General features: G+C 44.2%; 2 protein-coding genes across 21 annotated transcripts in view; one reads left to right on the top strand and one right to left on the bottom strand.

Annotated features, from left to right (window-relative positions):
- GPR107 (G protein-coupled receptor 107) overlaps positions 1 to 18,539 on the bottom strand; it is a 37,209-nt gene extending 18,670 nt beyond the window's left edge. Inside the window, exons 1-14 of the mRNA XM_050319918.1 lie at positions 18,402 to 18,539; positions 13,931 to 14,056; positions 13,368 to 13,418; positions 13,034 to 13,122; positions 12,192 to 12,358; positions 10,466 to 10,500; positions 10,192 to 10,248; positions 9,252 to 9,362; positions 7,775 to 7,908; positions 6,795 to 6,870; positions 5,737 to 5,810; positions 5,064 to 5,181; positions 3,962 to 4,092; positions 2,105 to 2,148 (exon numbers count right to left, since the gene is read on the bottom strand). Of these exons, the coding sequence (XP_050175875.1) occupies positions 2,105 to 2,148; positions 3,962 to 4,092; positions 5,064 to 5,181; positions 5,737 to 5,810; positions 6,795 to 6,870; positions 7,775 to 7,908; positions 9,252 to 9,362; positions 10,192 to 10,248; positions 10,466 to 10,500; positions 12,192 to 12,358; positions 13,034 to 13,122; positions 13,368 to 13,418; positions 13,931 to 14,056; positions 18,402 to 18,521 (1,333 nt within the window). The 5' untranslated portion in view covers positions 18,522 to 18,539. The remainder of the gene's footprint in view (positions 1 to 2,104; positions 2,149 to 3,961; positions 4,093 to 5,063; positions 5,182 to 5,736; positions 5,811 to 6,794; positions 6,871 to 7,774; positions 7,909 to 9,251; positions 9,363 to 10,191; positions 10,249 to 10,465; positions 10,501 to 12,191; positions 12,359 to 13,033; positions 13,123 to 13,367; positions 13,419 to 13,930; positions 14,057 to 18,401) is intronic.
- A 7,034-nt stretch (positions 18,540 to 25,573) lies between these two features.
- Positions 25,574 to 27,338, top strand: part of FNBP1 (formin binding protein 1) — a 94,534-nt gene continuing 92,769 nt past the window's right edge. For 17 of the 20 annotated variants that reach the window (XM_050320272.1, XM_050320271.1, XM_050320289.1 and 14 more), the window contains exon 1: positions 25,575 to 25,740. In XM_050320272.1, the coding sequence (XP_050176229.1) occupies positions 25,717 to 25,740 (24 nt within the window). In that variant the 5' untranslated portion in view covers positions 25,575 to 25,716. Of the gene's footprint in view, positions 25,741 to 27,338 lie in introns of all 20 variants that reach the window. The other 3 variants (XM_050320274.1, XM_050320275.1, XM_050320270.1) reach the window with 1 other exon arrangement.

Below are 27,338 nucleotides of genomic sequence, written 5' to 3'. Positions count from 1 at the left end.
CTGCTTCTGGCATCACATTGCCATCCACTTGCTCCCCGGGGGCTCCCATCAACAGCCTCTAAATAGTCAAAACAGATTGTGTTTCACAAGTGAGTCCCAGCACTGTGGCTCTCCTGGCCACAATCTGCTGTCAGCCTATGCAATGTTTCCCCTGAAAATATTTTCCTTAGATATTGTTTTGTTATTAGTGTAGCATAACACAGTTGCTAAGTCCCAATCAACACACAGTTACTGAACTCGCAGGATCTGCACAACCAGATGGCAACACCAGTAGGTAAAGCTGGTAACAGCAGTAGGTGATCCACAAGCAACATTCAAAATAAAGAGCATCATTACCCATGGAGAACAACACAACACAGAGGACTAAAACAGCCCTTAAGGGCTACTGTGCATAGCACTGACTAACTGTAAAGAGACAGCCATTTCCTCTCAAATTAACATTTTCTTTTACACACCACATTGTATCGTTCAGAACTGCTTGGGTTTACTCAGATCTGGATTCCATGGGTTAGGAAGGACAGTGGACAGGTCCAGGCTTGATGCTGAACACCCTTGCTGTTTGGCCACCTCTCCTTCACTCAGGATATCTGAAGTTAAGCAAACTCCATAGCACCATCTTGTGATAAGAACCAAGGCAGGCACTGGGAGATCACCTGGGGCCACACGGATCTGGAATTGGTGTCTTAGTTACATGCACGAACTGCTGTGTGCTCAGCACCAGGAACAGTCAGATCCACAGCTACCCAGGAAAAACAACCAGGCCTGACATATGTGAAGTCCTCTGTTCAGAAGAGACTGCTTCAAGGAGTATCTAAATTTTAGCACTTTTTAACAGTAAGAGCATAAATACTCCAGAACATATGCTTGGTGGACAACATATAACGAATTCATCAGTGAATGTCACTGAACTCAAGTGAACACACTGATAAGAAAGCTACCAAGAGCATTAATGTTACATTATTAATACTGACCTTTATTACATTTGTTTCTGTTAGAAATTAGTAATTGTCCACTTTTAAGTTTTGAGGTTGTTTTTTTTTGTGTATAGTGTTGTTATTTGAGGGCTTTTTTAACAGCTTGGAACTTAAAAAACAAACCAAACAAATTCATTTTAAGTATTGTTTTAATTTAACAGATGGCAAAACAAACAAACAAACAAAAAAAACCCACAAAAACCTAATCTGTGGTCTGAACAGAGCTGAGTTCAGTACCAGCCTTATACCTCACCTACAGAGACAATCACAGCATTGAAAGCCAAGGAAATGGCTGGAAGAAGTATCCAGACCTGGGAATACATCTCCAGAAAGACAAGAGTTAAAGGATAAGACTGGGTTAAAAAGCTGTTGCCAACAAATAACCTCCTACAAATGAAGATTCTGAGAAGAATAAGCCACCAAATGACAGAAGATTGAAATGGCTGCCTGCTTCCAAGGAAATCAGTGCTATGCTCCAGAGCTTGTACCTGAGGATCTAATTCAGAAGGGAGCAGGTGAGGCAGGAAAAGCACACACTACAGCAGCTGGACTTGGGTTGCCCTTCCACCCATCACCTCATTTTCACTGCTACAATAAACATCACTCCACTTTCCACCAGCAGCCCTTGGAGCTGCTGTACAAACATGGACAAGTCAAGAACTCTGCTACACTGAATGCCAAGTTATGTTTTGTTTCATAATGAGGTTTGGTTCCCTCTATTTTGCCAGGAACAGAGTTCTGCAGAGATTGAAGTAAGGGGGTCTGGTTAGACTAATAGTCAGCAATTCTGGAATTCATTTCTAGTTCTGCTTCTGAACATTCAAGTGAGAAAAAAATGGCAAATCTGTCAAGATGATTTGCTCTAGATGTCATGTTTAGCTCAAGCACAGAGAGCTGTGCAGGCAGCCGAGAGGGAGTTACACATAGCAGTTCTGATAGTCAAAGCAATACATGAAAAAGGTCATTTCCCAAAAGTTATTCCCATGAGCCCACTGAGGAAAAGCAGAGCGACACTAAAATAGTGTAGATTTATAGTTTTAGTTTACATATTTTAAATTAGCATCACATGTTTGAAATTCTGGCATTATGACACGAGGCACAAAATAGGAAAAAAAAGACAGATTACTTGCCTTTCCCATCTGTTGCTGAAGCCTCCTGTAAATGTCTTATTGACCTGAAAAATAAAAATAAAGAATTTATTAGTTATAAGTTTTACAGTCCCTTTCCACTGTAGTCCCCTAGATCACTGTCAAGTTTTGTCAGCTCTTTGTGGCTGGGGCGTGATCAGAATTAACTGTGCTTGGCACTGCACACACTTCACCCTCATGCCCCCAGCTCAGGCAGTGAGCTCAAGTCTCTCTCTTTCCTTGGGATTAAGAAAGCAGATTGCTAAAGCCCACTTCAGCCTACAGAAAGGTTTGTGGGAGGTAGGGAGGGAGCAGAGTGAGAAACTGGGGCATTTTCCTGCATAATGCTTTCCACTTGTACAATTAAGCTGAGCCACTCTTCAGAGAACTGCCAAGCATTTGGCATCTCACTGCTCTTTTAAGCTATTTTCATTTAAATAGTCGATTACAGCTTACACATCTACACAGGCAACTTATGTAACAGAAACTACCCTGCAGGAATGTAAATCCAGGGGCCAAGTCTTAGTCACCTTGCTCACATGAATCATCCCACCAGCTGCAGTGACACTAAGCAGATGAAAAAGAGGCAGGATTTTATGTCAGGGGCTTCACTGCCAGTTTATGTTGGCACCATGGCAATGCAGGAGCACTGGTTGCACACTATAAACAGTCACAGGACAGCTCACCCACATGCATTTGTTCTTCAGATACAGTTCCTTTATGGAAAGTGAGTTTTGTACCAGCCTATCACTAGGTTGGACACACAGAGAAGTCACTTCTGTCACAGGAAATCAGAGTCTGGCTACGAGTTTTATTTGCCAGACCCAAATATCTCAACCTCAGAGCTGCAGCATTTTGACTGGAGAGGAGGAAAGGACAAGTGAGCAGTGCAAATTTCTTGGAATACGTTTCCCAGCCTTGGCAGAAGGCTACAAGGACTGTGCAGGGCTGTGCCTTTCCACAGACTACAATTGGGAAGGGAAGGCCAGCTGAAACCCACCATCATAAGTCAAGCTGAGGCTTATTTCCATCTACTGAGCAACAGAGTTATCTGAAAAACTAGAGTTTCACAGCTGGGAGAGATGACATGTTACCAGACATTTACATACATTCTGCATACATTTTGCATTTCAGAAAAAAACAGAGATACTGGAGAAAAAGAAGAATATTCTGTGTTTACAAACCAAGGAGACAGAAGCTCCTTCATATCTTCCCTTAAACCCAGCTGTTTATCCAATTAAGACAAAATGCATTTAGAAGATAAATGTTCTGGTTAACTGGCAAGAAGCAACAATAGTGTTTATCTGAATTATCTGTGTTTTGGTCGGGTTTTATATAACCAACATTATTCCTTGCCAAGTAGAGTGGAAGGAAGGGCGGGGAAATGCTCCCTGTGGGATTATTTCTTCTAAACAGTCAAATAAACATGCAGCTACTCTGCTTGAAGGCAGCCCTGATCTTAGACAACAATATTGTCTTAAAATGTAACAGTCTAGTTTCTGATCTCAGTCAGTGAAGCAAAATCCCATTTTTCAATTTAGAGACTCAACACTTGTGCAAAAATCCAAGTTTCAAAAGCACTTACAGTCTGCACTGTGCTGGCCACATTTACATCACTACCCACCTTACCTTACACCCACTAACATCCCCAAAACCAGTGTCTTCCACAACACTAGACTGAAGTGTCAAGGCTTATAAAGTTTTAAAAAAAAAAAAAAGATAACAGAATGCTTGACTCCACAGGACCACTTCTTTTGCTTCGCAGTATCTGGAGCTCCAACAAGCTGTCAATGCCCATTAACTCAGACACAGCTCAAGCCACCAGGGCTCTGCAACCACACAGCACATACAGCAACTCACCATACCACTGGAAACAGGATGGCTCCACAGCACAGCAAGTCCACCAGGAAAAGGATTTCTTTCCACAGGCCATATTCAGTCGTGCCCTCCTCTGTCGACTCTATGATGATGTACGCCACGTTCGCCAGCACCTGCACAACAAGACACGTTCCATGGAGTCAGAAACCTTCCAAGGAGACACCAGATGTTTGTTGCCAGTTCAGCAAAAGCCAAGTCAGTAACATCAATAATTTTTCCTGCAGCTCTACGTTGAGAAGTCACACGTTCAGCAGCATCTTCACAAGGTTTACGGAAATAAAACTGATTGGGACTTATTCCTGCTGACATTCAGAAAGTAGTTCTTTTGTTATACACTGTGCTGAATCTACTGTATCAGTAGAGAAAAAGAGAGCAAAATCTGATTGTTTTTATATATAGAAGCAGGACTCTGCAGATGCACATACAGACAATAGTTTAAGCACATAATTCTAAATTAAGCCAATAACTCTGACAGGTCATCAACCATTTTTTGGACTCCACACCTGAGTTCTGTAAGAGCCTCAAACATTAATTTTATACTTCTGGTTTTGCAGCTGGGTAAGGGATTTCATCAGGAAAGGCCAAAACACTGTTCTATCTACAAAAAACAGAAGTGCTGCTCTCCTGTGTACTTCAGTTCCTGGACCAGGACACTGATCCCTTTGAACACACTGGGAATGTTTCCCTCAGACCCACCAGGCCTACAAGTCTTGGGTTTTCCATTTTTATTTCCCGAAGTCACTCAAGCATTTCAGAAGTGACAGCTTTCATTTAATTCCTCTGCATAGTAGTCTAGTACTGCTATTCAGTCCAAATGTTGTCCCAGCATGAATATACCTTCCTTATAGCCACTTGTTCATTTGCTGAAACTATTTGATCACCATTATCTCATGCTCAATATAGAGGGAAAAATAGAAGAAATTACAGAAGTAACTTCTAGCCCAAGAAATTCCAGCTCAATTTGTACTGTAACCAATACAAGCAGTAAATATGTGATATTATGTGAAGTTTTCACAGTTTTCTCCAGTCTGCAAAAGCAGTTCTCCCCCCAAGACAGGAAATATTGACACCCCTCAGTCCTCACCTGAAGTGGGATGACAATCATGAAAATTTTTTTGTCTTTATCTGACAGGATGTGTTTAATGAAAGCCCAGCCTGTGCCAATGAGGGCGATAGTGATGAACAGAAGGGCACCCTTCAGTCTGCAAGAGAAACAGTGAGAGACTTTATCACACTTCCTCTTGTGCCCAGGTTCTCTCCCACAGCCAGTAAAGCCACAAACCCAAACAAATGCTTTGCTATTCATAATTTTGGCAAGCACTTATCCGTCCCACAATAGTGGAGCAGATGTACTTGCCTACAACTGTGTATCACAGAGCAGTATTAGGCTTCATTCACAATTGTCAATAAATGCAGTCTTTTCCTGGGGGAGTCATCCATTCACCATCCTGAACGGCAGCAAACACAGGCAGCTGTGCCCTCTTACCATTCACACCAAGAGCAAATTAGATACTTGAATATTAGTGTGAACAAAGGAAAGCAAAGCATTTGTTATCCTTTTACTCCTCCACCCACAGAAGTGCCAATTCTCTGCAGCTGCCCTCTCCAAGTGGAGCTTTCCCCTTCACTCAGGGCTGATTGCTGATTCTTTGGTACTGTGGTCTGAATGAGAAGACAACAATTTCCCAGTTTGCTCAGGAGGGAGGCAATTCATTCTATTGTCTGAATCTATCACATCCATCTTCTGACATACTTACAGGTGAGTGATGTAATAAACAACAGCCCAGCCCTCAATGGGAAATCCCTGAGAAGAGATGTAGTGATAGTCGATCTGGAAGCAGAAAATACAGCACTTTACAAGCTGCTCTTCAGCACCCCACCCTCTATAACACAGATCTGCTTGACAACCACTTCGAGTTTCATTTTCCAACCAGTGTGTGCAAACCCAGCTCTGTCACATTCAGAGATCACTTCCTCCCAACACATTCTAGTTTTGTTTAGCAACAGTGAGATCATTTCCACTTGCTGCATTTCCTAAGTGTTAGTGGATGTATCTCGTACAATCTACATCCCTCCCACACACTCCCATGCTTAGCTACACCGAATCAACTGCGTTTTGGAACCTATTTATTCATTCATTGTTCAAGTTCAGTTGCATTCCCTGAACTAGAGGCTTTTTAGTTTCACTTTCACTGGAAGCCAAGTTCACTTCATTAGACTCCAAAAATATTTGTAGCAGCTATTTTACCACGAACATGAAGGTGAAGATCATGGCTGGCACACACACTGAAGGATTAAGTGCTTGACACTACCTTTGTTTATGAGATCTTTACAGTGGAAAGTGGAAAATACATTTTGCAGACTTGATCTGTTGAAAGTCTTAAAGCTGATAAGGTGAGGTCTATTACCACACACCATAATACTTCACCTACAGCAGTGCCCTTGAATTTCACAAACATTCATCAAGGTTTCCATTTATTAACATTCACAGCAAGCCATGCAGCTGAAGCAGCAGCACAGCTCAAGCTTCCAGGCCAGCCTCAGATGGCCAAAACATCAGAAACTGTGGTGCTCATTAAACCCTCAACCCTTGCTGCTTCAACACTTCAGGCCGTGATCTCAGTTGTATTTAAGGTCAGAATTTGCTGATGAAAACTGAATCACTTCCACCAAAAGAGCTGCAGTTCAGTTCCAATGCTCCAGTATTAAGGACAGTTCTCCCTTCCCTCCACAGCAGATTTTTCTAACAGCATGCCCTGGATTCCACGTTTCTACTTTCCCAGGTGAACAACTTCAGTAGAGATGTTACACGTACCGCATGGAAGACCAAGGACAGCGATTTTGTGAAAGGAAGGGCTGCCATGAGCCAATGAATCTTAAAAACATCATTTCTGGGAAGAAAGGAAAGAAGGAGGAGCATCAACTAAAAGTCATCAGTAAAAAAAGGTATTTCTTTAAAGCCTTTAGGTGTCAAACAGTCATCCCCAGGCTGAGCTGACCATTGGTGTAAAAGGATTCCCTTTAACACTGCAGTTTCTGCAACAACCTGAACAACAGTTCAACTACATGCTCTAAACTCCTTATTTTTATACTTGGGTTAATTAAAAATAGTAATTAATACACATATCCCGCATATATAATCTTAATTGTGAGATAATTTGCTAAACATACCTCAAATGGCTATCACTTCCCCCTTCAGCCCAAGTCCCTGCGCCACATCACCAGGTGAACTCCTGAATACCAAATCCTCTGATCACCAAATGAACTTCAAACCACCAACAATGAGGCTACCAAGTGAAATTCAGACTAACCCGGAGGAAAAGCCAACACAGACCCACAGGTGCTGCTGGTTTCCTTTGCTATGTCACAACTATTAAGCAGCAGAGGTTTCAGTTCAGAATTCCTATCACTTTCAATCACATTTAACATGTTTGTGGCTCTCTACTGCCATAAGTTGCCATTTCCCATATGAAAAAAAGGTGATCAATTTTTTTTTATTCATTTTCAAGTAGTGTTCTCCTTTAGACATCAACTACAGGAATTTCCTGACTAATTTTTGCCACAATATAGTTTAATGTGCCCACTACATGAAGAATTTTTAACGTAAGACTTGACTTTATAACGAATTGACAGAAGCAGTTTTCAAACATAAACTGTGTGTATTAAACATACAATATTGAGCCGTATTTGGAGTGATTAAATCCATGAATTAGGCATTATAAGAGGAGGAAGAGAAAGCAAAAATCAAACAAGGTAGGCCCCTACTTGTCACTGACACCCAGCTAACCTGCTTACCTGCGTTTACGAAGTATGTGGATCCATACAGTCCCAGACAGGAAAAAGAACATGGCCATGGAAATGTATAGTTTTGGCAGTGGGATTTCACCTGCTGAGAGGTAGCTTTCAGGATTCTTTTCCGTAATTTCTATCTGAATATTAAAGGTGTGTTACGTGCATAGTCAAAAAAAGACTTTTTTTTTAAATTACTGAGTTAACAATTACCGTTCACAATCAAATTCACCCATTTAAAATGAGCTTTTCTGAAGCAGTGACTGTTGGGAGACTCAAAGAAAAAAAAAAATCAAAGCCAACTCTTTATCCTCAAGACTCTCAAAACATTTTGCAAAATTACTCCCACAAGAACAACCTCCTTGAAAAACAACATTTCAGTTATGCAACGTAATTGAGAAAGGCAAAGTAATTTTCCTAAAGAATAGTTGTTCCCTCTCCCAAATTTCACAGCTTGCCCACCTTTGATTCAGAAACAGTATCTACAATATGCTGCCAGCCTGTTACCCTGTGACTGAGAAAACAGAAGCATTATTCAGCATCCAATTTATGCCCCCAAGTGGCTTGATTATATGTATGAAGACTTCAATAAAATAATGGATTAGGACTAGTTTGCTGTACTGAAACCCTAAGTACATCCAAGCAGGTCATTTATCCAGGTTTTCTTCTCTTTCTAATTTCTTCAGCAGATCAAACAGCAGTTCAAAAAGTTGGTCTTCTAAACATACAACTTCACCAGCAGATTAAAGCAGCCCAGGATGAGTTATGTGAGGGCTGCTAAGTTTAATCACCTACAGCTTCCCTTGCAGTTGCATCAACTGTAAAAATCAGTTCAGGGGGTTGATCTGGTTGAGTTACCTCAGTCAGTGAGAGGATTCACAACAGACTGGCTCATTATAAACCAGCATGAGCACAGGAAAGAGGAAAAAAAGGGGAAAACCCAAGCTGTGATAATGCCCAAACAAACACAGGACTAAACCCTTGGATATCAAAAGATATGAGACATTTGCTAGAACATATTGCCTTTAAAATATGCATCTAACACCATAAAAACACATCCTTAATTAGGCCAGAACAAGCAATAACACTGAATTCACAAATACCAACAATTTAGATTGCAGCAAGAGCCTTAATACGTGCAATGATGTAAAGAAAAAAGTGAGCTCGAGTGCAGCAAAACACAAACAGCTGTTTTAGCTCCCATCCCATTACAGCATCCAGTCACAACAACTGTGCACGCTGAACCCAGCCCACATTCACTCTTCAGACTTTCAGATATTTCTACAAAACTAGTCTTTTAATTATTTTTGCAGTAGTTGCTTCCTTCAGAAATGCCTCTGCAGAGACTGATAACAACTCTGAATCACTTCCCACCCCATATGTGCTCTCGTGTGCAGTGTGGGCTCAGTTACGAGCTGGAGCTGAAAGCTGCACCCCTCAGTCTAAGTGAATGAGTTAATTCTACTTTAGAAGCCATACTCACATCCAGGCTAAATAGCAGCTGATCATTAGCTGGCCCCTTCTTGCCAACACACTTATGGAAGTATAGGCTGTAGAGCCCCTCCTGGCTATCCGAGCTGATGTTAAAAAAGAACTGCAATTAAAGAAGAGGAAAGTCAGCATTCTTCTCATTCACAACAGGGCTGCCCTGGTAAGAAGCCATCTCTGCTGAAGCATGAAAGAATTCAGTCATTTGGGGTCACTTGGTTCCTTTCAGCAAACGTGCTGTTCTAGGGGATAGCAGCATATCTGGGAATTTCAGCAGAATTCCAGATGCAAAATCATTGCACCTATCTAGGATTATGCACTCTGATTTTCCAAGCCTTTTAAGTATCAGTGTTTAACTCAGTTCACAGAGAAGAGATAACAAAAAGTGTCATATATTTAATATGGTGAAGCATAAATTTTTGATCATACGTGCCCTGAAGCATAAGGAGCTTTTCTGTTCCTCCCCCAACTATGCAAATTGTGACAGCTCTGGAAACGAGATTTGTGTCAGATAACAGAATTTAAAGTGCGTTGGTTTATAGCAACCAACCATCACAAGAGAACCAGGCTGCTAAAACAAAGCATTAATCTGGTTTAATAGAGAGTATCTTCCCCTTGAATCAGTCAGGTCACAGCAGTTTGTTATTAGCAATTTGTATGCACTAATGGCATCAGAGTGAACTTTAATATGCTGAGGCTCATTTATAGATATTTAGAACAGGCTCACATATGTGATATTCAGAACAGCATCACACCAAAACCAGTTTAAAAGCAGCTCCCACACAAAGATTTCCATCACTGATTCTCAGCTCAGTAAGTTTTTGAGTGGACTCTTGTTATCAGAGAGACAACCATACCAGACTTGTGCTTTTCCAAAGTAGTACAGTGAAGGAACTGTCTGCACACATTAAGTTTAGACACTGACAGACATCTACCTGAAATGAAAAAGTTCCTCTGTCGTTGTGAACAGGATGTTCTTGCTCTATAATAGCCTGGGAAAAGGAAAAGAGACCTTTAGATTTCTTTAGGCTGGTAACCAACACATTTGGCTACATCCACCAGGCAATGAAAATTGCATTCTGTATATTTATAGTGGAGGCCGAGAGCAACAGCAAATACTCTCCACTATCAGGCTGTGATTATACTGCTGATTATACTGGAATATTCCCCCAGATTCTTTCTGAAAGAGAACTGCAGACAGCTTCTTACCTGGGAGGACGTTGTACTGCTTTTGGACTTCTTATCTAGAGATAAAAGTATCAATGGTAAATTTAGAGTGCTTGCATTTTAGACATCCTCACCTTTTGCACATTGCCAATACCTTACTCACATCTTCCTGCACCTGTCAGCGTGGCAGTTTCCTAGATAATCATTAACAGGGATTGTTCCCCAGTCTCTCCTTACTCTCACAGGACTCTTCCCACAGCTGGCATTCATTCTGAATGCATCCTCAGATGCCAGGACAGGCTTCACTGCTATCACACCTTCTACAAAAGCCTACCCCAGAAACCTTCCCAACCCCTCCCATGGCAGTGCTGCAGGAGGCAGATGACCAATACCAGATGTAGGCACAGCCATGACTTTTAATGTTAATACTGAGTACTGTTTGTCTCACTGACTAATCTTAATACATGGCCTGACAAACATGTGGAAGTCCTAATTAAGCCTAGGGCAGGAGAAACTTCTCAGCTTTACATTAAGTAAGGTCCCAGTAAAAAAAACAAAGTAACCCCATAAGCAAAGGTGACCTGCCCAGCCAGTAACCGAGTTTAAGAAACCTGAGTTGACAGGAGCCTCCAGTAGAGCAGCATGGAGAGTTTAGTTTCACTCTACTCCTACAAGAAGCTTTTCAAACATTCCATTCTACGAGGAAGCAAAAGTTCAAGACTTAAGCTTTGCTTTTGGCTCCCACACCTCAGTGCACTGCCCATGTGCATGCTACACTTTTTAACACCAGAAAAAGCAAAACTACAGCTGTCAGATCAGTTATCTTCAGTGCCATCCATCCTTGGTTCTTGACTCTTTAGACCAGCTGTGCAAACTTGTGAATGGTATCAGAGCTTGTGAACATGACAGGCCAAGACAGACTCAGACTACTTCAGATCAGACTACTCAACAGTCTGATCTGAAGACCTAAACTCTGCCAGGAAGGGATAACAGGAGCTAATCCCATTAGAGCTGAGATTATAAAACTGTTTCGTCTGCTGGCCTGGAAGCCAGACAAAGATTTGTGCCTCCAAGAAAAGGTTACTAGTACAGTTACTGCTCCCTCCCTAAGTGACAGACTAGATCTCAACTCTTTAGAGACATACAGACTTGTGCAAACATTGGCTGGAAAGGACCTGTGGAGATATTTAATCCAAATTCTGACTAAAGCATGCCTGGTGTCAATACTGTATCATATTGTCCCTGTTTTTGTTTAGTCAAGTGTTAAAACCTCAAAAGATGGAGGTTTACAACTTAGACAAGTGATGTGCTATAATGCTGGAATACCCACCCAGGGAAGGTATTCTATTTTCCCTCCTGAGACACCCAAGACTTAAGGGGAAACAGAAACTGGTTGCAATGAGTGCCACTACTAAAAATGGCTTGAAATCACTGTCCTCCTAACCTTCCTTCACCTAGTTCTTAGTGGCCATAAAATTCCCTCTTTAGCCTTGTTTTTGCCAGACAAAAGACAACCAAGCTGTCAACTCCTCCTCACGGGCACTGAAGGTCTCCAGCTGGAGACAGGATCAATAGGACTGGTAAAAAACAAATCACTGAGTAGGAGAAACCCCAGCCCAAAAGGTAGCTCTGTGCAGAGATTTACACAAGATGTGCACTGAGTTCTAGCCCAAGGGGACCCCAAAACGTCACCACAACGCAATGTTGGATGCACAGCAATGAGGGATGAGCAGAGAGAGCGCACACAGGTCAGGTTTAGTTGTCTTACCTTTCCCATCTGTATTTTCGTTGCTCTTTGGAGGGTTTTTATCAGAATCATTGCTTGGTTCAGAAGTTCTTAGGGGCTTGGTACTTAAGGCAGTAACATTTGCCTCAGATATGAATGAAATTTTAGGTAACAAAGAAGCAGCTTCTGCAGAGAACCGTACCTTCACACTAAAAAAAAACCACAAAACAAAAACAAAGAGGTTTTATTACATACTGAAAGTAAAATAACATTTATAAAGAGGCTATTTGTCACAGCCTACATATACCAAATAAGGGAAAATCAACTTTTCTTGACTTGTATTTTGTACCACAGAGAACAGGTGAGAATCAGATCATGACTTACAGTAACGTGGCACTGAACTGTGGGAAAAGTCACACTTTACATCAAATACAGCAACAGTAGGAGAAAATTGAGTTCTTCAGCTTTGGTAACCAGAGTCTCCTTAGAAACTACGCTTCCACACAAACAGTTGAGTTATTCTTGCAAGAGAAAGCAACCCACCCCCAAAGGTACTTCCATAAAATAGATAATTCAAGTTGATAAAATGGTACATTCAGTGCAAGAGCTGCAAAAGTGACCCAAGACTTCAAGTTCATTCCTTCAGCACAATTAAGGTTCGTTGCTGTCACCTGATGTCCCCTTTCCCCTCCAACATGCAGTAAGAATTCCTGGAGCTTTTTTACAATGCAGATTTCTTACTTTTACTCTCAAGTAACCCCTTAAAAAAAAAGCAAACAAATTACATGCAGAGCAGCTTTCCAAGCCCTTAAAGAAATCTCAAGGGTTACATTATCTTCAACAAAAGAAGTAACTTTAAAATGTCATGTACACTATTTACTCACACTTCACTTTGGATTTCCAGAAGTAAAATTACAACAGAGACATCTGGCTCTGGTGTCTTTCTCAAGATACAGTAATCCACTTCTTCATCCTGGTAACATGAGCAAAACATCTCTGAAGCACCCTCTGGTTTGTAAGAAATGGGACATGTTCCCCCCTCCAGGTAGAGGTCACCATTCTTAGCCCAGCAAGTTGTAAAACCAAATTATCCTTCACATCCTGCCCACACTAAAGTCCTCCCATCCCTTTTTTTTATTTCTTCCAACCATTCCCAGAGCATGGTAGACTATGAGATGTCCCAGCTTAGAAGGGCAAGTTCACTTCTCTTACTCTTACCAGGTAAGTGGAGAACCCATCATTCCTTGTTCGATCCAAACTGAACCCCACCTATGAGACAACAGAAAAGAATCTGTCAAATTGAAGCCAAATCACTGAAAGAGTTAAACATACTGCTTTCTAAATAAATCAACCAACATTTAAGGCAGAATCCAGATATTTTTTTCATTCATCATTTTTTCATCAACTTGTTGCCTCATCCATATCCACCAAGAAAATATATATATTGATTTAAAAGCAAACTACATCTAGAGTACTTTGTGTCCCTGAACCTTCTAACTTATTTCAGTATTGTTCCAGGCAGTTTTGCTTCACAAAAAACATTTAATACTTTTAGCAATAAAGAAGTTGAACTGTGCAGAAGAGTAAGAACTCAGGTCTGCTTTCCAACCTGGCATTTCAGTCTCTCCATTCAAATCCCTAACATAGGAAGTAACGTTAGAGTTCTCTAAAAATAAGACTGTCACTGTTCTGGAGACTGACACCTCAGACAACTGAAGGTCTCTGGTGAAAGGGAATTTCACAGGAGGTTTCCCACAGTCCCTGGACCCAAAGGAACTTACTGATAAACCCTGCATGTCACCAGAGCCCACCAGTGGCTTCAGGGAAAGGTTGCTGACATTGACTCTCATGAAACCATCCTTGAAGAAGCCAAAGGTATTCAGGTGCACTTTCTGCCTCACATCATCCTGTAAGAAAGGAAAGCAAGGTTACAAATCACATGCAAAATCATCTGCAGCTGCAGTCAAAGGGGAAGTAGGGTGACAGATTGACACTTTTATAATTAGATGTTTTGCATGAGTATTCAAAGAGCAAATTTCTTTAGGATACCTTCAGATATAACCAATTATTTCACTGGAATGGATCAACTTTTCCAATATCCTGAACAGTGAAAACTTAAACATGTCTCTGCTAACTGCCTGGTTATACTACTGGGAAATGTGGAAGCAAAAAGTCTGGAAGAATTTAAACATCTGATTGAACAACACACAACTACTAAAAAAACCCCAAACAGACTGCAGATACATCAACACAGCTATTGTTTGAACACTGACTACTGTCTTTGCAACAGACTGAAGAGCAATTAGGTGACTTTAAGGATCTTAGATCTTACCTAACCCAGAGCTGGGTTTCAGCCAAATGTTTAGCAGATGCATTGTCACCCCATCAGATCATCTGCCTTAGGCAGGGTCAGTGTTTGGACAGTCAAGCACCTCACACAATGGCAAACTAAGTGTATGGTGTGGATGAGAAAGTTCCTTATGTAGCCCCTTTCCTCCAAATAATTTTTAGCATAAAATAAAAATAACTTAAAAATTAGAGTAGAATAAATATCAAAACCAGGATTACTTTGGTTAGTTTCTCTAGAAGAAAAATTCCAATATCCCCCTCTGCTCCCAGTCTCAGCTGCAGAATAATTTCCTTCCTCTCAGTCTGGCAAGGAAACTGCAGTTATTGATCCCTTGCCTTGCTCAGCTGATAAAGGTTCAAGTACAGTGAGCTTTAAGGACCTCACATGAAAAGTAGTCAACATCACACACAGCTGCCACATCAGATGACAAAAGGTCATATTCCAGTTACTTTGCATTGTAACTCAATGAAATAGGTCAGCAGTTGAACCTACTGGGTCATTAATTGGATGAAAAGCAGAAACAAATCAACAGAAATTAAAAAGCAGTTGAAAATGTCATTTAGTGACAACTTGTCAAGTGTTTTAAAAATGAAAAAGAATTCTTTCTTCCTCCTGCTTCTTCTAGGAAAAGACAATCACATTGCAGAATACCCTAAAAAGAGAAGTCAGCTGCTGAAGGCTGACAAGCTGTTCTGGAGAAGGCCCTGGAAGAACGAGCTAAGAACTGTATAAGTACAAAAAGTTCTCTCTTCCTCTACCCCAGTATTGACTCTGACATCTCTGCAGAAAACATTCCTGATGCATAAATCTCACTCCCTGTGATAGCAGGACACTAATCCTGACACAGCTAACCTGTAATCCAGCTGTAATAAGATCGCCCTAATAGAATCAACTTAACCTGGCAAATAACCAGATGGTTCCCTTAATTTTTTTTTTCCTCTTCTGAGCATTAAGTGACACATGACTCCCAGCAGATGCTTTGTTCAACGGAGCATTACAGCTCTGCTGTTGTTGGGTTCTAGGTCACTGACCCTGCTTGAAAACAAGAGCCCACCTGGTTCCTCTGACACTGCTCTGGGTGTCATTTCCCAGTCGGAACAGAAGATTCATCCTGGCTCTTTATAGAGCACAGCACGAGTATTTAACCACATCTGGGCAGAGGAGCAGTTGCCTGGGTGATTATGTGAGGGGAGTATGGGGGGGATAAGCTGTCATCCAGCCACAAGGTGTTTTGCACCTTGCAAACATGAGCAGCTTCTTAATCCAGAGCACTTGCAAGAGCTGTTCAGTTCAATCTAAGTGTATTTACTCTATTAGTTCACCGATATGCTCCCACCACCACCACCAGATAATTAATATACAACACACATCACTTTCCTCCCCGGTTTTATCTCAGCTTTGAGTGCTTAGAGTTTACAGATTTAGTTCACAAATCCTTCAGCTTTACATGATCCCCCACACAAACACACTGTCACCAGTTGCCACCAAGCAACAGCAAGAGCACCTCCTGCTCCACACATTGACAGCTTAAAGACATTGGCTTACCAATAATGGTCTCACCTCTCCCAGGAGGTTTAAGGGGTTGAAAGAAGCCAGCTTTTATTTATAATCACTCTACTGACCTCAGAAATATTGAAGTTTACCACAAAGGTGTGAACCCATACAAGTGAATACTCCAGCACCCAAGTTGTCAAACAGTGTGTTGCCAGCTGGAAGGTTCCTCTTGGAATCTGTAGCTTGGTTACTCACTGACATTAAACTGAACTGCCTGTCTGACAAAAGGCCTCGCTCAGACCAACTCCCTCCTTCTCTGGGACAGTTTGCCATTGCATTATGCAAAACAAAAGGCTTCAATGTTATGACATTTAACTGTTGTTAACAACAAAAATCTTATTTTTGGTCAAGAGAAACGTTCCAACCACCAGCTGTTTCTGGAATCATTGGAAAATTGTTTCTGTCAGTCTTCCATAACTTCCAATTTTTGTAGGGGTTTTTTTGTTAGGTTATTAATGAGGTGTTAGGGTTGGTTTTTTCCATGTGTCATTAAACTAATTAGGCTACAACAATTGCTACTAAGGAAGAGAGTCTCCTCTTCAAGGTTAGTCTAACAGCGAGATTAAAGCAAATCATTTTAGAAATGAACTATTTTGTATATTTTTGGAACAGGAAACCGCACAGACTGTTGCTTTTTTTTTGTCTGACAACAAAAGAGCTTCACCTTAGCACGTTAATTACAAAGATACAAGAAAGGAGCTGTCCTAACTTAAGCAATAACATCTTGTTCGAGGAAACCTGATACCAAACACTCCCACAAAGCTGAGGCCTTTAGCTTGGCACAGTCTCAAGGCACACTTACAGGCAAGGAAGGAGCCCGTGGCAAGAACAGCAGAAAGGAGACCTCACCGTGAAAGGGCTCAGTTGTTGGAGCCTGCTGTTTACATAAAGGCTGTAAATGGGGATGAAGCAGAAAGGGAGAGACTGTGCTCTAACAACAAGGCTCGTGTTTACAGAGGGGGTGGATAAAGGCATTAACTCACTTCTACTCCTCACAGCACCCGGGGGGTCAGGGCTGCAACTCGCTCAATACACCTGCAGAACAACAAGCATATCCCACTCTGCTGGGATAAACCAGCAAACAGGGCTCAGCAATTGCTCCAGGTAGGGAAGGGACACCCTGACTCAGATCTGAAGCCACAAGGTTTGCTGCTGAGAAATCTGCTAGAGGCAAGTCTGAAAGTTTTCTACAGAAGGGTGAAGGATCCCCCCCGGGAGAAACTCCTCAGCACAATAATGTAACCAGCACAAACCTCCTAATTTACTGCTTTAGGGAGAAGTTTGCTTTTCCTGAAGCAGAACAATACTCATGTGGTTGCACTTTAAACTACAGTGTCTGGAAAATTCCCCATAAATAAGACAGGAGCATCCTCCAGCACTCGCTGTAACCCAAAAGCTGAAGGGGAATTCCTGCAGAGTTCTGGCACTCACCCTAAACCGGTACAAGAGCACAGCAACACATTTACCACTTCATTAAGCGCTTGCAACCTTTCTGCTGGCAAAGCATTGCAAATTGTTGACAAACAAAACCAAACCACGATTCTGATGACTTACAGAGCCTTCATGGGTTACAGAGAAGCTCTTAAAAGCACCATCTCAAGTGCACGATTCCTTTGTCGTGGAGAAACTGTGCAGCAAAGCACCACAGGAGCTGCACAAGTTCACCGTGACCTCCACAACTTCCCATCCGCGACCCTGAATAACCAGTTTTTCCTCCGATACAGTGACAGCACCACACGGGGCTCCTCCGAAGCACACCCAGGGGTGCGTGGAAGCGAGACAGAAAGCTGCCAGCACCACTTTCCCCTGCCTTTGCTAACCGCCTGAGTAGTGCAAAGTAGCTACATCTGGAAGGGCAGTAAGGCAGCCAAATCCCCTTTAAAGTCGAGTGACCGGTGACCAGGACAGGAACGCAGAACAAATTTAAGAGGAAATTCAACCGCAACCCCCTTTCAGAAGCCTCCCCACCCCCTTATCGCACCCAGCCTTCTGCCTCGCTTTTAACAGAACGCGAGGCATTTCCACCTTCAAAACACGGCAGTTCCGAGGCCTCTTCACGCGGTTTACCCGCAGCTGGAAGAGCAGGGCCGGGGCTGTAGGGACACCTACAGAGTGCGGGAAGGGAACGGCAAAAGCACAACTCAGCCGGGCCCGGCCGGGCCGAGGCGCAGGGGGAGACCCCGGAGCGAAGCGAACAGGGAGAAGGGTGAGGGCCGGCAGCGGGACGGCGCTGGAGAGGCGGGGAGAGCGCTCAGGGCCGGGCCGGGCCGCGCTCACCGCTTCCCTCTGAGGGAGCCCGGCGCGGCCGGGGGAAGAGCCAGCGGGGCCGGGAGCGGCGCGGACCTTACTTTGAGGGTGAGGTGGTGTACGCGGGCGCTGGCGGGGCCGGCGCGGAGCAGGAACAGGAGCAGAAGGAGCGGCAGGAGCGGGAGCGGCCCCGGAGCGGCCCCAGCGCCGCGGGCCGCCATGTTTGTTCCAGCGTCAGCGTCCCCGACCCGCGCCGCTTCCGGGTCAGGGCGGGTCACGTGATGCGGGAGTGGTCATGTGATAGCGGCCTTGCCCCGCCCCCTGAGGGACGTTCCTTGTGGAGGGATCATTGGGATGGTTCGGGATGGAGGGATTGATGGGATGGTTCGGGATGGAGGGATTGATGGGATGGTTTGGGATGGAGGGATCGTTGGGATGGTTTGGGATGGAGGGATTGATGGGATGGTTTAGGATGGAGGGATCATTGGGATGATTTGGGAGGATTTGGGAGGAAGGGATCGTTGGGATGTTTCGGGATGGAGGGATTGCTGGGATGGTTTGGGATGAAGGGATCGCTGGGATGGAGGGATCGCTGGGATGGTTTGGGATGGAGGGATCATTGGGATGGTTTGGGACGGAGGGATCGCTGGGATGGTTTGGGATGGAGGGATCGCTGGGATGGTTTGGGACGGGGGGATCGGTGGGATCGCTGGGATGGAGGGATTGTTGGGATGGTTCATGATGGAGGAATTGCTGGGATGGTTTGAGATGGGGGGATCGCTGGGATGGTTTGGGACGGGGGGATCGTTGGGATGGTTTGGGATGGGGGATCGCTGGGATGGTTCGGGATGGAGGGATCGTTGGGATGGTTTGAGATGGGGGGATCGTTGGGATGGTGGATCATTGGGATGGTTTGGGATGGAGGGATCGTTGGGGATCGCTGCTTGCTCCGCCGGCAGCTGCTGCGCTACCCGTTCAGAGTCATTCAAACGATCCCACTCCCACGTGTGTAGGATTTGGGAGACCCGCTGGGTCTTGTATGGCTGGAATTGAGGCATTCAGGTGTCAAAAAAACCCTGTGAAATGGTACTGTTCTCCAGCTGGCTACAGGGGAAAATAACACTATTTAATTAAATTAATTAAATTAATTAAAACTAACTTAATTAAAACAATTAATTAGACAAGTTATTAGGAAAGTCACGTCATTTCCAACACCAGCACTCCAGTTCCTGATGAGCGAAGTTCCTCTCCAGCTTCCTTGGAGCTGGGATTAAGAGTATTGCTTTCTAGTATTACCTAAAAAAAAAAAAAATAGTAACAAACAAATAGATTTCAGCATCTTTACGGGAATGGTTTGGCAATTTAAAACATGTTTGAAACATTTAAACTAGTAGCTGCAGTCCCACTTAAAAATGAAACAACAAGCAGACTGGACTTGCTTTCTGTGACTTTTCCTGGCAAACCGAGAGTAACACAAGAAGCCAAGTGAATAAGAATAGCAGAAATTAAATGTCTTTTTGGTTAACACATTGCTTAAAAAAAAAGGAAAATAAGAATTGAAGGACTATGGAATGGGAAGCAATGAATGTAAATAAATGTAGTTCTTAAGTGGGGAGCCCTGTGCTGTCAGCTCCTGGAATTCAGACATTCTGGTTTTCCTTTTCAGTGTATGAAGTAACAACAGTGCAAGTTCTGTTGCCTAGACATAGAAAAACAATTGGACTGGATCAGGTGAACAGCAAAATGCAAACAAGGGTGAAAAGAAGGAGAATAATAAATAGCCTCGACCTTTATTTTATCAAGATTATGTAAAAAGTCCTGTCTTTATTTAGAGAGATGATTCAGATGTCACCGTGCATTTCTTCTGGCAATTTCATTTCCCCCTTTTATATTCTTAGATAATAAAATAAACACAGAAATTTTGCCGTCCGCCAACGAAACCTGGACTGGTACCAGAAAATATCCGGAAGCAGGAAAAAAGAATCTGTTTTTTTCTGGTAAAATTCCTTCTCTGGGCAGTACATGTGGGTGCCACTAGATGTCCTGGCAGCATCGGAGCTGCACAACACGGGTTGTAAGAAACCTATGGAACTACGAACATCGGACGATTTATTCTAAAAAACTCTGGTCCAGATATTTTCTTGGAATTAGTTCTGAGGTTTTTCTTTTTTTTATGTTGTAATGATTATAATTCCTGTGCACGGACCGCGTGGGAAACCTGCAGGGGTTTGATTCCTGAGAAACAGCTGCTTTGCAAGCACAGCTATGGCACAGGGTGTCCTGCCTCGTCCCACTCCCAACTATCAGGCACACTTTGACTGCTCCAGTGGTCAAAGAGCACGTGTCATTTCCCTGCAGTTCTGGGTATTGATTCATCTGAAGAGCCTTTTTTAGTCTGAGGGTGATTCCTTAGAGAAATCAGGGATTTTTATGCCACAGACTAGAAACTGCCTGAAGATCTTTATTTTTTTTCAGTGTTTCTCCAGCTATTAGCATATTGTAGTAACGAACTCCCCTTTACCTACACTAAATGATCCCAAAAATAGAATTTATAACATGCCTACTTTCTTTGTCTATACATTCCTCTAAGAATTTTTGCATTAAAAGATGCCTGTACCTAAATTTACATCTCTATCAATATGCAAACCAGCTGCTGTCCATCATGTAACAGAAACTCTCATCACTGTATTGATATGTTTTCATTGTAGCTCCCAGACAAGATTCTCTGTGCTCTGAATGTACAGTTCCAGCACATATAGTTATTCTTAGCCTGGATATCTTTTTCTTTACTCTGTCATTGTAAGCAAACATTTAATTAGAACCCTTCACAGGTTTTAGTGGGGTTTTTTTTAGTGTATCATGGGCAACTATTGAGATTGGTACAAGTATGGAGTGGGGAGATGAGCAAGATAAAACAGACACGGGGCAAGAGCCACTCGGTCCCTGGGCAAGGAGACGAGAGCAGAGCCAGGTGTTGGAGGTGGAAACAGCCAAAATCCAGGTCATCTGGTGAGTTCCCAGCCATGAGACAGGGGCACGGCTGAGCTGAGAAGTCAATCTGCAGTTTGGGTGATGGTAATTAATGTCAGTCACAGCCTAACAATGTGCATCCTCAGGGATGGGGCAGGTCTGAAAACAGGCCAAACGTGAGCCATCAGCAGGGTTTATAACCAGGCATAGGCTGAGCTGGAGTCAGGATCCCCTCCAACACGGGGCAAAACAACTGAGCCTTCACACCAAAGCTTAAATGGAGCTCCTGGGTGCACGGCAGAGGCCCCAGGTGGGGCTGGCCAGGGCCGTTATGGTTTATCAGAAGGTTATCAGATCATTATCAGTCCCCTCTGGGCCTTGATGGGGCATTAAAGAGCACCAAGGTCCCAAGCTGTGTGTCTGAATGACGCGTGTAGTGTTGTAACAGCAGAAAGGAAACAGCTGTGATGGTGATGGCCTCAAGGAAAGGTGTGTCCTCTTCCTTTCCTGGTGCTGGTTCAGTCCCAGTGTATGAGAGGTTACAGTCAGCATCCACGTTCCTTATCTTGGACGTGGATGGTTTGGGTAGAGTTATAAAATCGAAGGGAAGCAGCTGTAAGAGTGATAACTCTGGGAGGAAAGGTAGGTCTTCTTCCTGCTCTATCCTGGAAGAGCTTGTACGTGCTCTGAAAGTTGTGATTTTTCTTGCTCTGCATAAGTAAACAAACACAGAGAAAGGGGCTTAGATTGAACTATAGTTTAGGGATTTATTTTATCTCCTTTCTGTAGTTTCTCAACCATTTAGCAGCTAATCTGGCAATTTTCAAGTGGGATTGGGGTTTTCTAAACAAAGTCTTGGCTTTCTAAAAAGGGAATTACTTCTGCTTGGAATTATGACCTGAATCTGGGAGTGTTCTGAATCATAACAACAGGAGAGGTAAACACAGAGAATTTACAGGAATAGGTCCATATCTGGAAAACAGATCTGCATGGTCTTGTTCTCAGCGTGGCTGAGGGAAAATTCCTACCAGCTTCTGTGTTGCTGAGATATGGATTATGCAAAATGAATAAATAAGGGCTAGATAATGCAACTTCCAAGTGTCATTTGGAGTTATTTTTTGAGACTGAGAACTACTGAGCTTTCCAGCATCTCCTTCAGCATAAAGGGCTCTTAATGCTACTGTCATTTCTAATTACATTAGTAATTAGGGACTAGCCAAGCTGCAGGCCCTGTTGTTTTGGGCACTGTACAACTGAAAGTAATAATGTAAGTGGCAGTCCCTGCCTTGGAGAGTTTCAGGCTAAACAATAAAGACAGTCAAAGAAAGTCCTGTTCTAGAACCATCTAGAATTAATTTTATTTAGGTTTTGTCTTGAGCCTCTGTCCACACAAATTTTGATGTCTCGTCATAGTTTTTTTGCATGGTTTATTCAAATGTACCATCATAATACAAAACTTGTATTTCTGGCCTTTATCTTTCTGGAACTGGTGGAGCATTTCTATCTCTTGGTGTGGACAGGTTTCCCTGCCCATGCTGGTGTAACAGGTTTGCCTTGTTCCCCTCCCAGCTCTTTGTGCAAAAGGAAATTCCACAGCAACCTTACCTCAGATGATACCAATGCTGCTTTCTGTTTCTGTACATTCTTCTCCTACAAGTATTTATGGGTTAAGCTCTCAAAAAGTCTCGATGCAACTGTGCTGTCTGCTTTTGGAATGTGTGCTGGATGGATGTAGGGCTAAGGCTGGTAGGTCTGAGTCTGTGGAAGTTTAGGCCCCTGGAAGATTGTGGTTGTGCTTCAGGCAGCAGGGCAGGCTTGGATATTCAAATATGTTGGCAGTAGAAGGAAGAAGTACTCTAAAATGAGTTGAACAGCGTGTCTTTTAGTTGTTGTGAAGTCAGTCCTTCAAAGTAATAATTTCTAATGATGAACAAAAGCGTTGCCTGTTCCGTCTCTCTTCAAAAACAGCTGTGTGAGGAGCAGCATTCTACTCTCATGTTCAAATCAATGGAACGCGGATAAAAATAAATGCAATTCAGTTATTAACATAACATTTGCCTTCATTGTTGTTCTAAACGTTGGAATTGCTTGATATGTTTTTCTTTTTCATGTAGGGTAATAGCCAAGCATCAGTGGAAGAAGTGCATTAATCCAGAGGAGATAATGCTTGTTGTAGCAGCTGGTCAATTTTTGTCTTCTCACATCAAAAGCATCCCCACCCTCTGTGAGCAGAAGCCTTTTTCCTCAGGTGAATAAGTATCCTCCCCATGTAAGTCTCTCATGAGTTGATGCAGCAAGGAATATATCAGCCTCAAGCTCTTTTTTACATTTGTTGTAGCTGAAAAGCAGCAATGCAAAATGAGATTAAATGACACAGCTCAGATAAATGACACAGAGGAAGAGGAGCACAAAATAAATATTTCTCTGGCAAGGAAATGGGCCATTTTCTACAAGGCCTGTGTAATTGCTACAGTAACCCACATTTATGCAAAGGCAGATAATTTGGTTATTTTCCTTGCTTGCTTGTTGAGTGTGCTGGTGACAGATGGTGGATTTAATATTCCCGGATTTGGGTTATTTTGAGGGTGGGGGGTGTATACACTGCTTAGCTGAGTTAGAAGTCAGCTCTTGCAGTCAGTTCACAGAATCAATTAGGTTGGAAAAGACCTCTGAGATGATTGAGTCCAACCTTTGACCAATCACCACCATGTCAACTAGACCAGGGCACTGAGTGCCACATCCAGTAGTTCCTTGAAGGCCTCCGGGGATGGTGATGCCACCACCTCCCTGAATAGCCTATTCCAAAATGTTTAATCACCCTTTCTGTGAGGAAATTCCTCCTAATGCCCAACCTGAACCCTGCCTGACACAGCTTAAAGGGCTCTAAGTTTTAAGGGTGTGAGTTCCCTTTTTCTCTAGGGCACTTTCCTCCTTTACAAGCGATCAAAACAGGAACATTTGATTCAAAACCAGCCCCACCCGGCTCGGGGGGAGGGAGGTAAGAGGTGGGGAAGCAGCACCTGAGGGTGGGTGGGGCTGGGATCACCATCTCTGTACTTTGGTGAGTACTTTGAGTACTGAGTTCAGTTTTGGGCTTCTCACTTTAAAAAGGACACCCAGGTGCTGGAGCATGGCCAGCAAAGAGCAACAAGGCTCATGAAAGGTCTGGAAAACGTCTCATGAGGAATGGCCAAGAGAGCTGGATTTGTTTAGTCTCGAGGAGAGGGGGACCTGCATTCCGGGGGTACCTCATTGCTCTCTACAACTACCTGAGAGGAGGTTGTAGTGAGGTGGGGGCCAGTCTCTTCTACCTGCAGTGAGAGGGCCAGAGGAAATGGTCTTAAGCTGAGACAGGGACATTCAAGAGGTGGTCAAGAGGCACTGGAACAGGCTCCCCAAGGCAGTGGTCACCTCGCCAAGCCTGTCTGAGTTCAGGAAGAGTTCGGACAACACTCTCAGGCACGTGGTGGGATTCTTAGGGTATCCTGTGCAGGGCCATGAGTTGGAGCCGATGATCCTGATGGGTTCCTTCCAACTCAGGATGTTCTATGATTACTGTGACTGGAGGAAACGGCCTTAAACTGAGACAGGGGAGATTTAGATAAAATATTAGAAAAGAGTTTTTTCCCTGTTCAGGTGGTCAGGCATTGGAATGGGTTGCCCAGGGAGGTGGTAGAGTCACCAATCCTGGAGGTGTTGGGTGTGGCGCTGAGTGATGTGGTTTAGGGGTTGCAGTTGGTAGTGCTGGGTGGACAGTTGGATTTGATGACCTAAAGTCTCTTTCCATCTTGCTGAGTCTATGATTGAATGACTCTGAGCAGGGCTGCTCTGTGGGCAGGGAGTGCCAGCTCCCTGGTGACTGAAGAGGAGGCTGAGGGGACACCTCACTGCAGTTACAACTTCCTCGTGAGGGGAAGAGAAGGGGCAGGCACTGGTCTCTGCTCTGTGGCCACCAGTGACAGGACCTGAGGGAACAACCTAAGTCGCGCCAGGGGAGGTTTGGGCTGGGTATCAGAAAGCGGCTCTTCCCCCAGAGGGTGGTCGGGAGCTGGAACAGGCTCACAGCACCAAGGCTGACAGAGCTCCAGAAGCATTCGGGCGGTGCTCTGGGGCGCAGGGCGCGACTCCCGGGGGTGTTCCCGTGCGGGGCTGAGGGCCGGACCGGGCGATCCTTGCGGGTCCCCCCAACTCTTGGCGTTGTGGGGTTTCAGGAGACAGCCATTCCCCCCCCCGGGGCGGGCGGGGCCGCGCCTGCGCAGCGCTCGAGCTGTCACTCGCCCCCCTCCCGCCCGCCCCGCGCGGCGCCGCTCGGGCCATTTTGCGGCGCGATGAGGCGGGAGCGGCGGTGAGAGCAGCGCCCGTCCCGCCCCGCACGGCCCCTCCGAACGGCGAGGAAGCGCAGCCAAGGGCACGGCGAGACCCCCTTCAACCCCCCCCGGCGGAGCCATGAGCTGGGGCACGGAGCTGTGGGTGAGTGAGGGAGTGAGTGGGAGCGCGGCTGCGGTGCCGCCCCCGGCTCATAACGGTCCGTGCGGGGCCGGTGCGGGGGGACGGGGACCGGGGCCGGGGCCGCGCCGAGCGCTGCGCCCTCCCGGCGCTCCCCCCCGCGCCCGCCCTGCTCCGCCAAGTTCTGCGTGCGGCCACCGCGGGGAAAATCCCAGCGGGGATTCGGGAGTTGTGTGTTTGTTTGGTTTTTTTTCCCCTCTGAAGAAATTTAATAATAATAATAATAATAATAATAATAATAATAATAAATAGCTCCGCAGCACAACAAAACAAAAAGCGGCGGGGGGTGCGGAGCGGAGGGAGGCTCGCCCGGGGTGGGTTTTGTGTGTGGCTGCTGCGGGAGGCTCCGAGGTGGATCTGTGTAACAGGGTGTCCGGTTTCAGGAGAGGGAGCTGCAGGGAAGAAAAGCCAGATGATAAAATTTCCTGCCGCCGCTCTTAGCGGGGGGCTTCTCCGTCCGTGGACGGAGGTTTTCACGAGAAGACTTTTGTGCTCTGTGTAAATAAGGAGGTTTGAAAGGTGCGGAGGGTTTCGCTGTGTAAAGCTCCTTGATGTTTTTTGAAGAGAACCTGGAAAGTGGAAATGCATTTGGCTTTACCGGTGGAGCGTTAATGGAAAATACCAAACTGCTAAAAGGAACGAGAAGTGGGTGATAGCGATTTGAAATGGTCCCTTGCTAATCGGAGGAAAGAAGGCAGGGCAGATAAAAGAAGTCTGGGAAGGCAGAAGAGCTGTTACACACATTCAATCACAAAGAGGACGTGGTGCAGCCATGTTTGATGGTGGAGCAAACCTGCTGGTTCTGGCAGGGCTGGTACCCGGGCACGGGAGGCTGGGGACCGGCTGCTCCCTTACTGGTGGGACACGAAACATCTTGGGACAAATCTGTGCTCGGGAGGAGGGGGAAGAGGGAAACGGAAACGGTGTTTTGAATGGAGAAGTCAAGAATGAGTGGCAGAGAGGGTCATCTGGATTGCAAAGCACTGCAGGATTCGCTCCTGTAGTCATCTGTTTGGGGCTGGTAACCGGTGCGAGTTGAGATGAAACCGTATCTGAGCTTCTAAGCTGTCTCTGTGTAGAAATGGTTATTTTAGACGTGCTAATTGCTGTCCCTTCTGGATGCATTCCTAGCCCGTTCTGGAAGGCAGTTCAGCATCCCGTTTTGCTGTGACATTGGAGTCATGTTGTAGACAGATCTGGTTAGAACTAGACAGTAAATTAGGTAGCAAATGCTGACTGGGAGAGGTTATTGTGGTATGTTTTTTATATACCATAGAAAGAAAGGTGATACACACTGCTGAAATAGTGTAGTGATGCTATATTGATTCATCACTATATAAACAGCTCTGCTGCATGGGAATGTTTCTGGGAAAAATCTGCAATTGCCTTTTTTTTTTTTTTTTAACATCTTGAGGAGGCTTTGGGAGGGGATGAAATAGTTTGCATGTGATTAGGCAAAATAACAATTTTGACATCGGAAAAGAAATTCTGGATTTTCGAAAGGAACTTAGTTTTTTTTCCCTCATTCCTCGAAGTTTCCAAGTGATACTGATTTGTTTGTG

This window comes from Myiozetetes cayanensis, unplaced genomic scaffold, assembly GCF_022539395.1.
Source record: "Myiozetetes cayanensis isolate MyiCay16 unplaced genomic scaffold, myiCay2020 scf23, whole genome shotgun sequence".
In the NCBI taxonomy this organism is placed as follows: Eukaryota; Metazoa; Chordata; class Aves; order Passeriformes; family Tyrannidae; genus Myiozetetes; species Myiozetetes cayanensis.
This window is presented reverse-complemented; position numbering and strand designations above follow the sequence as displayed.